At 33.1% G+C, this 12,819-nt stretch overlaps 1 protein-coding gene across 1 annotated transcript in view; it reads right to left on the bottom strand.

Moving 5' to 3' along the window:
• The window catches only part of UST (uronyl 2-sulfotransferase), a 396,229-nt gene that overhangs the window by 233,330 nt on the left and 150,080 nt on the right, over positions 1-12,819 (bottom strand). Inside the window, exon 2 of the mRNA XM_001370770.4 lies at positions 9,168-9,211. Within this exon, the coding sequence (XP_001370807.1) occupies positions 9,168-9,211 (44 nt within the window). The remainder of the gene's footprint in view (positions 1-9,167; positions 9,212-12,819) is intronic.

The raw sequence follows: 12,819 nt of genomic DNA, 5'->3' as shown, positions 1-12,819 counted from the left end.
CTTTCAAAAATTACACTATTAACCATACCTCTCTTTCCTGATTATTTCAGTTTTATGTACCTCCCTCATCCAATTACCTTATATTTATTTTGCTTTATCTTGTATATACCTATGAATGCACAGTTCATCATACAGCTTGGCATAGTGGATAGAGAGCTATTTTAGAAACCAATTAAATTCTTCTCCTTATTCAAGTGGATTCTGGTCATAAGGCTCTGGACAAATCATGTAGCCTTTCAATATTATAGACAATGATTGAAGACTTTAAATTGTAGTGAATGTGCCAAGTTAAACTAATAGGAGTTTCCTAATCTGGGGGTTTCCTGGCTAATGTTGTTCTTAACTCCTTTTGCCCTTGTTTAGCAGCCATGCTATAGAGTATTGAATGAGTATTAACATAACTAAAATACATCATGCAAGTGATTTATCAACTGGGAAATGGTAGTAGTGATGTTAGAGACAAGGAAAGTATATAATTATATCACAGAACTAATAAGAAATTAAAATTAATTCCCATCCTCTTTCCTCCTCCTCTTCCTTTTCCATAACTACAATGTTGTCATGATTTTCTTTCCCAAGTTTTCCCTATAGGTCAAAGACTATTTAAAAGATGCTTTAGAGTAAACTAGTTTCAGAGATGATTCTGGCCTGGCTTGGAAGACTAGAGTTCTAAGGTCTGTTTGGGGAGAAAAGTGTATTTCCAGAGTTCATTATCATCAGATTATCCCAGCTAAAATTCCAGGACCTGGATTAATCTATGTTAAATTTATTTGTGGTTGCTCTGAATATGTGGTCACCAGGGATTTAAATTTCTAAATCCCAAATGAATTACTAAAGTAAAATGAATTTATGGTAGTATATTTACAAATAGAGTGAAGATATTAAGGAATGAGAGAGAGAAAACTCTGGCTTCCTCTGAGCCAGTTAGAAATTTCTAAGCCCCAGGCAGGGGAAGAGAGTTTCAAGATGATGGGCCTTTCCTGAAGGCTTCATGCCTCCAGAAAGGTGGGGTCACTAAGTCCACCTTTCACTCATCAGTGATGAAGATCTAAATGAAAAGAAGTCTGGGTGTCTGTCTTCTGGTTGCTCCTCAAGTGTCTGTCTCCAGTCTCTCCTCCGAGTCCAAACTCTGAGTCAGAGATTCTTCATCCTACTCTAAACTCGAATCAAAATATCCCCTCTCCTGGCCTTTAGTCCTCTTTTTAAATAATCTTTTTTTCTTGTGTCACCTCCCCTAAATTTCACATCTACCAATCACATCAGACACTTTTCTCCAGGACTGTCCGATCTTTAGTTCTTACCTTCTTTGGTTAGATTATATCTTTTTGGGTTACTTAACACCTTTTTTGGTAAGTTCACCTTTTGTAGTTACTTAACACTTTTCTGTGGTTAAAATGGATAGATGTACTTAAAATACTGAGTTATCACCTTTTGTAGATTAAAATCTAAAAACTGATGTGGATTACAATTCTAGCTTCACTATAAAGGAAGAGCTAAGTACCTTCATTGTTACAATCAGGAGATAGCTAAATTCAATCTTCACATCTATGTCCAGCAGAATTCTTTCCCAGTAGCTAATTCCCTCTTTCTCTCCTCCCTTAGTTTCACTTCCTTCTAACACCCCAGATGCAAATGAAGATGAATTCATTCTCACTATTCCTTTTCCTGTCCAACACACCCTTGCTTAGGTTTTTCCCTATGCAAAGTATAGTTATAATGTGTTTGAAGTTTTAAGTATAGGATCTTTGTCTTTTAAAGGAAGAGTATCAATTTGTGACAAGTAGAATAAAGAAAAACCATTAACCTTGGCATTGTTTAAAGATACTGTTGAGTTAACAAAAGAAAGAGAAAAATAGAAACCTGTTTATTTATGTTAACGTCATATCACTTGCACAAATTGGTATCAAAAGTTTGCTATTTCTTTCTAATTGCCCTATGCTGCAGTAATTATTTCACATATTCTTAAAGGTGTAATAAAACTAATTTATTATAAATTAAACAACCCACAATGTTGAAATATTACATTTTCTTATTATAGTTAATATTAGGAATAATTATTTGTATATCTACCTTTTGACTAAAATGTAAATACCAAGTATTCAAGGACTATTTAAAATTTGAATTCCATGTAGGGTCTATTGAAGTATTTTTTGTGACCCCTAATATGTTCTCAGTGCTGCATGACTCCCTATGTGGCATTCCCCCACAAACATCAGTGTAAAGCTCACAGTCACAATTTATACAAATTCAGTTGCATCTAATTACTTAGACTCCTAAAGCATCTGATTAGCCTGCCTTTAATTCCCACTGTTTATGCCTTAAAACTTTTCAGTGTCATAATATATTTTTCCTTCTTTTGTTCTGCTTCAGAAAAATTATTTATCCTCACCCTTATTAGTTATGTGACTCTAGGAAAATCTCTCTTAGTTTCAGTTTCCTCTTTAGTAAAATGGGGATAAACCTACCTCACAGGGTTGTTAGGATCAACTGAAATAATATACAAAGTACTTTGTAAATCTTAAAGAACTATATAGATGATAGCTGCTACCATCATCATTATCACCATCACTATTAATAGTTGTAGTAATAACCATCTGTATCTGTCTGTTTCTTCCAAAATCTTGTTTCAACAATCATCCACTTTTCCCCATGCCTCTTAAATTTCTTCTTCTCCCTCAGATTCTTCCCACATGCTTACAAACCTGTTAAAATCACCTTATTCCTAATGGAGCATTCCCATGAGCATTCTTCCCTCTTTACCAATAGTCTCATCTTCCTTTTCTTCTTTCACAGCCAAACTTGTAGGAAAATGGGTCTCTATTGAAACATTTTTCTTCATCTCCCCTCTTCTAAAACTTTTGAAATTTAGCTTCCCCCCCCAACACTCCACTGAATTTGTTCTCTCAAAGGTCAAAGATGACATTCTTTTTATGTTTCCATTTACTTATTTTTATTTAGAATATTTTTCCATGGTTACATGATTCATGATCCCTGCACCCCTGACTTTTTCCTTCCCCCTCCCAAATCAGACAAGCAGTTCCACTGGGCTATATATGTAGCATTGTTCAAAACCTATTCCGTGTTATTCATATCTGCAGTAGCATAATCCTTAATGATCAAACCCCAATCATAATCCCTATCACATTATGAGATAGTTCACATATTTTTCTAATGCATTTCTGTTTCCACAGTTCTTTCTCTGAATTTGGACTGCATTCTTTCTCACAAGTTCTTCTGAGTTGTCCTGGGTCATTGTATTGCTGCTAGTAGAAAAGTCCATTACATTTGATTGTGCCATAATGTATCCAGTCTCTGTGTACAATGTTCTGCTCCTTTTGCTCTACATCAATTCCTGGAGGTCATTCCAGTTCACATGGAATTCCTCCAGTTAATCATTCCTTTCAGCACAATAGTATTCCATCACCATCAGATACAACAATTTGCTCGGCCAATCCCCAATCTATAGATACCCCCTAATTTTCCAATTTTTTGCTACCACAAAGAGCATGGCTGTACATATTTTTGTAAAAGTTTTTTTCCCCTTATTATCTCTTTGGGGTACAAACCCAGCAGTAGTATATCTGGATCAAAGGGTAGGCATTGTTTTAAAGCCCGTTGAACATAGTTATAAATTGTCCTCTAGAATGGTTGGACCAATTCACAACTCTAATAGCAGTGTGTTAGTATCCTAATTTTGCCACATCCCCTCCAACATTTATCACTTTTTTTTTTTTTGCTGCCACATTAGTCAGTCTGCTAGGTGTGATGTGGTACCTCAGAGTTTTAATTTGTAATTCTCTAATCAGGAGGGATTTAGAACACTTTTTCATTTGCTTATTGATAGTTTTTACTTCATCATGTGAAAACTATCTATTCATATCCCTTGACCAAATGGCTTGATTTTTTTTGTAAATTTAATTTAATTTCTTATATATATTTGGGAAATTAGATCTTTGTCAGAGAGTTTTGTTATTAAAATGTTTTCCCAGTTTGTTGCTTTCCTTCTAATTTTGGTTGCATTGGTTTTGTTTGTATAAAATCTGTTTAATTTGATATAATCAAGGTCATTCATTTTACATTTTGCAATATTCTCTATCTCTTGCTCGGTATTAAATTCCTTCCTTTCCCCACAGATCTGAGAGGTATAGTAACCTATGTTCATCTAATTCATTTATGATTTCATTATTTATATTTAAGTCATATGCCCATTTTGAATTTACCTTGGTATAGGGTGTAAGATGGTGTTCTAAACCTAATTTTTTCCACACTGTTTTCCAATTCTTCCAGCAGTTTTTGTCAAATAATGAGTTCTTGTCCCAAAAGCTGGGGCCTTTGGGTTTATCAAATACTAGCTTACTGAGGTCATTTGTCCCTAGTCTATTTTCCTGATCCACCCTTCTGTCTCTTAGCTAGTACCATATTGTTTTGATGACTACTGCTTCATAGTACAGTTTAAGATCTGAGACTGCTAGGCCCCCATCCTTCACATTTTTTTCATTATCTCCCTTGATATTCTTGATTTTATGTTCTTTCAGATGAGCTTTGTTATATTTTTTTAATTCCATAAAAATGTTTTTTGGTAGTTTGATAGGTATGGCAGTGAATAAGAAAATTAATTTAGGTAAGATTGTAATTTTTATTGTTTTAGTTCATCATACCCATAAGAAATTAATGTTTTTTCCAATTATTTAGATCTAGTTTTAATTATGGGGAAAGTGTTTTGTAGTTGTATTCATATAATCCTGTGTTTATTTTGGCAAATAGATTGCTAAATATTTTCTATTGTATAGGATGATTTTAAATGGAATTTCTCTTTCTAACTCTTGCTGCTGTTTTATGTTGAAAATATATAGAAATGCTGATGATATATGTGGGTTTATCTTGTACTCTGCTAGTTTGCTGAAGTTGTTAATTATTTCCACTAGTCTATTAGTTGATTTTCTGGAGTTCTTTAAGTATACCATCTTATCATCTGCAAAGTATCCTCTTTGCTCATTTTAATCCCTTCAATTTCTTTTTCATCTCTAATTGATATTGCTAGTGTTTTTCTAGAACAATGTTAAATAATAGAGGTGATGATGGGTATCCTTGCTTCCCTCCTGATTTTATTGGGAAGGCTTCTAACTTTTCACCATTGCAGATGATACTTGCTGATGGTTTTAAATATATGCTGTTTATTATTTTGAGTAATGGCCCTTCTACTTCTATACTTTCTAGTGTTTTAAACAGGAATGAGTGTTGTATTTTGTCAAAGCCTTTTTCTGCATCTATTGAGATAATCATGTAATTTCTTTTGGTTTGGTTGTTGATATGGTCGATTATATGGATGGTTTTCCTAATATTAAACCATTCTTGCATTCCTGGTATAAATCTCACTTGATCATTGTGAATAATCTTCATGATAACTAGCTGAAATATTTTTATTACTATTCTATTTAAGATTTTTGCATCTATGCTCATTAAGGAGATTGGTCTGTAGTTTTCTTTCTTTCTCAGTTTTTGTTCTGCCCAGCTTTGAAATCAGTACTATATTTGTGTCATAAAAGGAGCTTAGTAAAACTCCTTTATTGCTTACTTTGTCAAATAATTTGTACTGTATTGGGATTAGTCGTTCTTTAAATGTTTGATAGAATTCACTTGTGAATTCATCTGGCTCTGGGAATTTTTTTCTTAGGAAGTTCCTTGATGACTTGTTCAATATCTTTTTCTGAGATGGGATTATATAAATATTCTATTTCCTCTTTTGTTAATCTAGGCAATTTATATTTTTGTAAATATTTATCCATTTCACCTAGATTGTCATATTTATTGCCATATAATTGAGCAAATTCTTAATAGTAACTTTAATTTCTTCTTAATTAGATGTGAGATCACTTTTCATCTTTGGTAATGTTAATTTGATTCTTTTTATTGTCTAATTAGATTAACTAGTACTTTGTCTATTTTATTTTGTTTTCTTTTTCAAAGTATGAGCTCCTAGTCTAATGTGTTAGTTCAATAGTTCTTTTACTTTCAATTTGATTTAAGTTTTAGGATTACCAATTTAGTTTTTAGCTGGGGATTTTTAATTTGTTTTTTTTCCTAATTTTTTAAAGTTGTAAACCCAATTTATTGATCTCTGCCCTCTCTATTGTGTTGGTATAGGCACTCAGCAATATAAATTTTACCCTGAATATTGCTTTGGCTGTATCCCATAGGTTTTGATATGATGTCTCCTCATTGTAATTCTCTTTACTGAAGTCTATAATAATTTCTATGATTTCTTCTTTGATCCACATGTTTTGAAGAATTAGATTATTTAGTTTCCAATTAACTTTAAATTTGCCTTTCCATGGACCCTTGTTAATTGTATTTTCACTGCATTATGAACTGAAAAAGTAGCATTTATTATTTCTGATTTTCTGCATTTGTTTTCAATATTCTATGCCCTAGTATATTGCCAATCTTTGTATATGTGCCATGCACTGCTGAGAAGTTATATTCCTTTTTATCCCTATTTAGTTTTCTCCAGAAAGCTGTTAACTCTATTTTTCTAGCATTTCATTTGCTTCCTTTACTTCTTTCTTATTTAAAATAATTAATTAAAACAAAATAAATAAAATAAATAAAAATTGGTTTGATTTATCTAGTTCTGAAAAGGGAAGGTTGAGATCCCTCACTAGTATGGTCTTACTATCTATTTCCTCCTTGAGTTCCTTCAATTTTTCCTTTAGAAATCTAGATGCTATGCCATTTGGTGCATAAATGTTTAGTAGTGATATTAATTCATTGTTTATAGTAACTTTTAGCAAAATTTAATTTCCTTCCTTATCTCTTTTAATAGATCAATTTCTACTTTCACTTTGCCTGGTATCATGATTGCTATTTCTGCTTGCTTTACTTTAGATGATACATAATAAATTCTGCTCCAGACTTTTACCTTGAATCTGTGTATGTCATCCTGCCTTAAGTATGTTTCTTATAAACAACACATAGTAGGATTCTGGTTTTTAATCCATTCTCCTATTCACCTCTGTTTAATGTGTGAGTTCATCCCATTCACATTTAGCATTATAATTAATTGTGTACTGCTCGCTCTCCATAGTTTTATCCTCTTTAGATTCTATTCTATTTCCTTTTGCTCTGTTCCTCCTCACCAGCATTGTGCTTTTTGTCACCCTTCCAGTTTTCTCTTCCTTCAATTAATTCCTCCCTTCCCTTGTCTTGTTCCCCTTCTTCTCTGTAGGGTGATAGAAGCCCATACCCCACTGAGTATATTCTTTTTTTTCCTCTCTCTCTCTCTGAGCCAGTTACAATGAGAGTAAAGTCTAAGCATTGCCTGTCACCACCCTTATCCTCCCCTCTCTGTATTGATTTTTCTCACATCTTTGTGTTATATAATTTGTCCCACTCTATCTCTCCTTCCCCTTTTCTCTCAATGAAACCCAGATGACTTTCTTAATGACAAATTCATTGTTATTTTCCCAATCTTCCTCCTTATCCTGAAGGTGGATCTTCTTTGAAGCCCTGTTCTTTTCTTTCTTTTCTCCTCTCTCTAGCTTTCCTATATTAACACTCACTTCCTTGACTTTGGCCTCAGTCGCCATAAATGATTCCTAAATCTCTTATCCAGTGCTGATCAACTGTTGAACTCCAGACCCACATTTCCAATAACCTATATAGGTCATCACCACCTGAATGGTCTTACAACATTTCATATTACATCTATCCCAATGTCAACCTTCCTCTCCAGACCTACTTCACATTCTGACTTCATTGCCACTGTTGCTACTGTTACTGCCATTCATCTCACCTCCCATGTCTAAATCTCTCAATGTTCTAGGTACCTCTCTAGAATTGTAAGTTAAAGAGAAAGTGGAAGCCTGAATTGTAAGAATTTGTTCCCTCACCTGAAAGTTCCTATACTAATGAAATTACCTAAATTACCTCTACCAATGAAATCACAGTTATAATTCCTATTGCTTATTATGGATATAAAATTAAATGTTTTGAGAGAAGAGAGCACAAAAGAAAAACAAAACAAAGGGATACCTCTGTAGCATAATGGATAGAACACCAGGCTTGAACTCAAAAAGACATGGGTTCATATCTGACCTCAGACACTGACTATGTAATCCTGGCAAATCACTTAATCTCAATTGCCTAGCCCTTGCTGCTCTTCTATCCTAAAATTAATACTGAAAAGAAGGGAAGGGATTTGAAAACAACAAAAACAGGTAAGATTTCATTGTGGCAGAGCAGTGCAGTTTTCAGGCATCTGGTTACCTAGGTGATCTTCCCTATACAGCAGTGTTTGTGTTCCTATGAGTTCTGTGTTTCCCTAGGGCCAGTCTTGTGCAGTTACATGTGCTGTGTTCCTTGTAGTCTTAAACATTGAAAACATCAATGGGTTGGGCAATGATGACTTTTTCATAAGGTCAGTTTAAAAAATTCCTTCCAAATTCTTCACTCTAATCTCTGACATGATGGTGTCAGAAACTGTAGAACTTTGACAGAGACCCATTTTCTTGTATTTCCTCCAACTCTTTTCATAATACTCTTCACAGATTATGTATTTAATGATTTTTGTAATTGAATTCAACACTGAACTGTTCATATACATTGGTCTTCATAGTTCATTGCTCATATAGCATAAACATCAATTTACCCCTTTTGAAAATTTAAAGGGAAGAATGACCATGATATTGATCTGGTTCAAAAGATTAATTCTGACATATTAAATAAAGAAATGAAATCACACCCTGGCTCACTGCAAAAGTAAAATATAAGCAAAGCCTTATAACTTGAAAATAAGCATGAAAATTAGGAGTTGCTTAGAAGAAGCCATAAAACATACCCATTCAGTTCAACTTTCCAAATTAAAAAACCCCTATTGTTCCCATTTATATAATTACTAGATACATATTGGATTTTCAAAAAATTATAGTAGCAAACAAAAAAGACAATTAAAAGTATAATTTTCTAGTATTAATTTTTATTCTATGAAAAAATACAGGGAAAAATATTTTCCCTGACTTACTTTACTTTGAAAAAAAGGCCTTGTTTTCCATTATCTGTGTCAGTGATCTGTTTTATGAAAGTTCTGAAACTGACATTTCTTGAGATAATGAATACATGTTCATGCACTCATATATCAAGCAACAAGATGAGATTTTTATACACCTTACCTTGCTAGGAAATGGTCCATGATCATCCAAATAAGTGGAATTACCTAGGGAAAAAAGAAAAGTAGGAGATGAGAAAGAATTTTATTATTTACTTATAATAATATTCCAATCATAATATCTATCAAAGTCCTAATTTAGTGACTTAGTATGGGATTAAACTTGTTGTAAGTCTCAAAATACTAGAAGATTTTGTAGTTGAAAGTTCTGTGCAGATCTGTTTTTGTTGCTTAGTCATTTTGAGTTATGGTCAGACTCTTCATGATCCCATTTGGAGTTTTTTTTTGGCAAATATACTGTAGTGGTTTGCTATTTCCTTCTCCAACTCATTTTACAGATGAAGAAACTGAGTCAAACAAGGCTAAGTGACTTGATCAGGGTCACATGGCTGTGTCTAAAGACAGATTTTAACTCAAAGAGAGGAGTATTCCTGACTCCAGGGCAGCTACTTAGCTGCCCCAGATCTACAAACCAAGAAAAGAACATGCCCATCCAGTTGATCAATAAGCATTTATCAAGGATCTGCTATGTGCCAGACACCATATTAAGCAACGAATGAACTAGTTGTCAACTTGAGGACCATCATGCTTAAGTTTCTGACTATAAGGTTGACCACCATTAGGTGAATTTGAGGTTATCAAATCAATAAATCATGTTTGCAAAAGTGCTTTATTGGTTATATAGTGCTTTTCTCACAATCACATTATTGGATAGTGAATGTAAACATGATGCCAGATGAGGAAACTGAGGCTGAAAGACATTAAAATGACTTGCTCATAGTCACGAAACTAGTAAATCTCAGGATTGGGAACAGAATCTATCTGATCAAAAAACTTTGCTTTTCTCCCACTATACCAAAATATGTAAACAATTTAATGTTGTTAGTAAAAAGAAAATTAGTCCTTACATACATTTTTTAAGTAAACAATGCAAAATAAAATAAATCTTAAACAGCTGCATTCATCAGATAGGCTTTTGGTTCATATTGTGTTTCTTGGTTTTGATGGCTACAAGTGTGGTATGTACAAAAAATAAAGTTTATGTTCAATTCTTATGGCACAGATGTCAGGCCATGAACAGTAAACTACAATATTAGGTTAAAAGCATTCTGGCGAAGCAATCAAAGGATGTTTCATTAGGGGATTTCCTATAGCTAGAGGTAATCTTTCCTTTCCCACTAAACTAAATTCCTTTCATAATCACTACTCTTTCTCTCCATGCTGTCCTAATGAATCCAACTTTTCCTCTCTTAATTTTCTCCCTTAATTAGGGAAAAAAAGTTCTGTTTACCTTTACTAATAGAAGTAGGTTCTTATAATTTACAGTAATTACTTATAACTGAAAATAGACTAGACTATCCCAAAATATTAGTAGTCCTGTTGTTAGTGCCCTAAAATGAAATCATCGCCTAAAAATCTATGATGTGAAATTTTCTAGTTTGTTTAGTGAAAAAAAGACAGGATTTGATTGAAGTTATTTATAGCTTTAAATCTATAATTCAAAGTACTACACATTTCTTGTAGCCCTGCTTTATGTGAACAGATGCAATAGAATCATTGAATTTTAGACCTAGGGGAAATTTTTGGAAAAAGTTATCTCAGGAGGCAGAAGATCTATATTCAAATCCTAGTTCTAACACTACCTGTTTAACAGAAAGTAACTAGATAGAGCCTTCTGTGTCTCAGTTTCTTACTTTATAAAATGAGAGGGTTGGATTAAATAGTGGCTGCAGTCTCTTCCAGTTCTAGAGCTATGGCTATGTAATCAAGTTCAACTCTCAACACTATATAGAAGAGGAAGCAAAGACTTAAGAGTATTAAGTTAAGAGGCTTTCTCCAGATCATACATTTAGCTACTTAGAGTAAGGAGTAGAATACAGATTTCCTGATTTCTAGCTGAGGGCTCTATCTCATACACTGCGTCTCTAGAAGGGATGCTATATATTTATTTATTTAAAAAAACCCTTACCTTCTGTCTTAGAATCAATAGCAAATTCCAATTCCAAGTCAGAAGAGTGGGAAGGTATAGACCACTGGGATTATGAGACTTGCCCAGAGCAATTCAGCCAGAACGTGTCTAAGGCCATATTTGAACTTATGTCCTCCCATCTCCAGGCCTGGTTCTTTATACATTGAGCCATCTAAATTGCCTCCATGCTATATATTTATAATCTGAGTTTAAGTGCAAATGATTTAAGTATGGAAGATAATTAAAGTATATCCTCAAACTATAAATATATAATACATGTGTATTTTATATATAACTATTTTATAATTATGTATATTTATGTAAATATATATATATATATATAATTAACTATATAGAGGTATCTATAGAAAAGAGGATAATTAAGAAAAAAGAAAAGCAATTACTCAGTCCTAGGGAGGAGTTAGCTTTTCCCAGGAGGGAAAAAAGGATGAGTTAAGAAATTGGAATACAAAGAAGAAAGAGATATTTCATCAGATTAGTTCATCTAAAGAGAGGAGGGAGAAAAACATTAGTAATAAAGGTTTCTGGCTCCTGCTTTATTCTACAAGTATTTATTATCTTGCCTGATCATCTTCATTTTTTATTTGGATTTTATCTGATATTGATACTAATGAACATGAATTGCTATCCCAAAAGTCCATGAATTTATTAACTTGTTGTGGATATGGAGGCTAAATGATCTTGTATCTGTGCTTTGAAAATAGTAGAAAGAATATATTTTAAAATGCCCATGGGGTTTATAGTCTCTATAATACTTGACCAAAGAAATGCATAATCCTAAAAGTATTCTTAAAATAATTATAGTAATAATATGTATTATTATCCCTAAAAACACATATTACCACTCTCATCACTTTAACAGAGTTTCATAATATTTTATTGATATAAGGAACTTTAGTGATTATCTAAACCCATTTGCTCATTTTGGGGAACCCAAGATTACAAGTGCTGAAGTAACTTGTTCACAGTCACACAGAAGTGTGAGAACTAAAATTCAAACCTAAGTCTTCAAATGCCAGATTCAATGATTTTTCTACTACTTCAAGTTTTCTTGAATGAAAAATAATATTTTATTTTCTTCCAATTATATGTTCAAAAAATTAACATTCATTTTGAAAAATTTTGAGTTCCAAATTCTTTTCCTCCCTCTCTCTCTCCCTTTCTCATTTCCTGCTCACCCCTCCCCCTCCTTGAAAATCATAGAAGCATCTAGAAAGGATCTTGAAAAGACTTCAGCACTTAATCTTGGGATTCTTAACTTTTGATGGTAAGTAATATAATATAAATTTTACATGTGAGATGAAGGAGAAGGAGAAGAAGAGAGAGGAGAAGAAAAAGGAGTTGAAAAAGGAGGAGAACAACAACAAGAAGGAGGAAGAAGAAGAAAAGGAAAGGAACTATAATTTGTTTTGGTCTCTATAGTTTTTTTTTTTCCCTCTGGAGGTAAATGGCAATTTTCAGCATAACTATCTGGGATTGTCTTGGAATACTGTATTGCTGAGAAAAAGATCTTTCACGGTTGTTCTTAGGATTTTTATTCATTTGGTTGGTTTTTGCCTGGATCTATGATTTCAGCGCAGGGGAGAAGAGGATAAGCTTTGATTAAGTGAAAACTTTATGTTACGGATTGTATTAAATGCTTTGTTATTATTATCTCATGTAATCT

This window comes from Monodelphis domestica, chromosome 2 (genome assembly GCF_027887165.1).
Source record: "Monodelphis domestica isolate mMonDom1 chromosome 2, mMonDom1.pri, whole genome shotgun sequence".
Classification (NCBI taxonomy): Eukaryota; Metazoa; Chordata; class Mammalia; order Didelphimorphia; family Didelphidae; genus Monodelphis; species Monodelphis domestica.
This window is presented reverse-complemented; position numbering and strand designations above follow the sequence as displayed.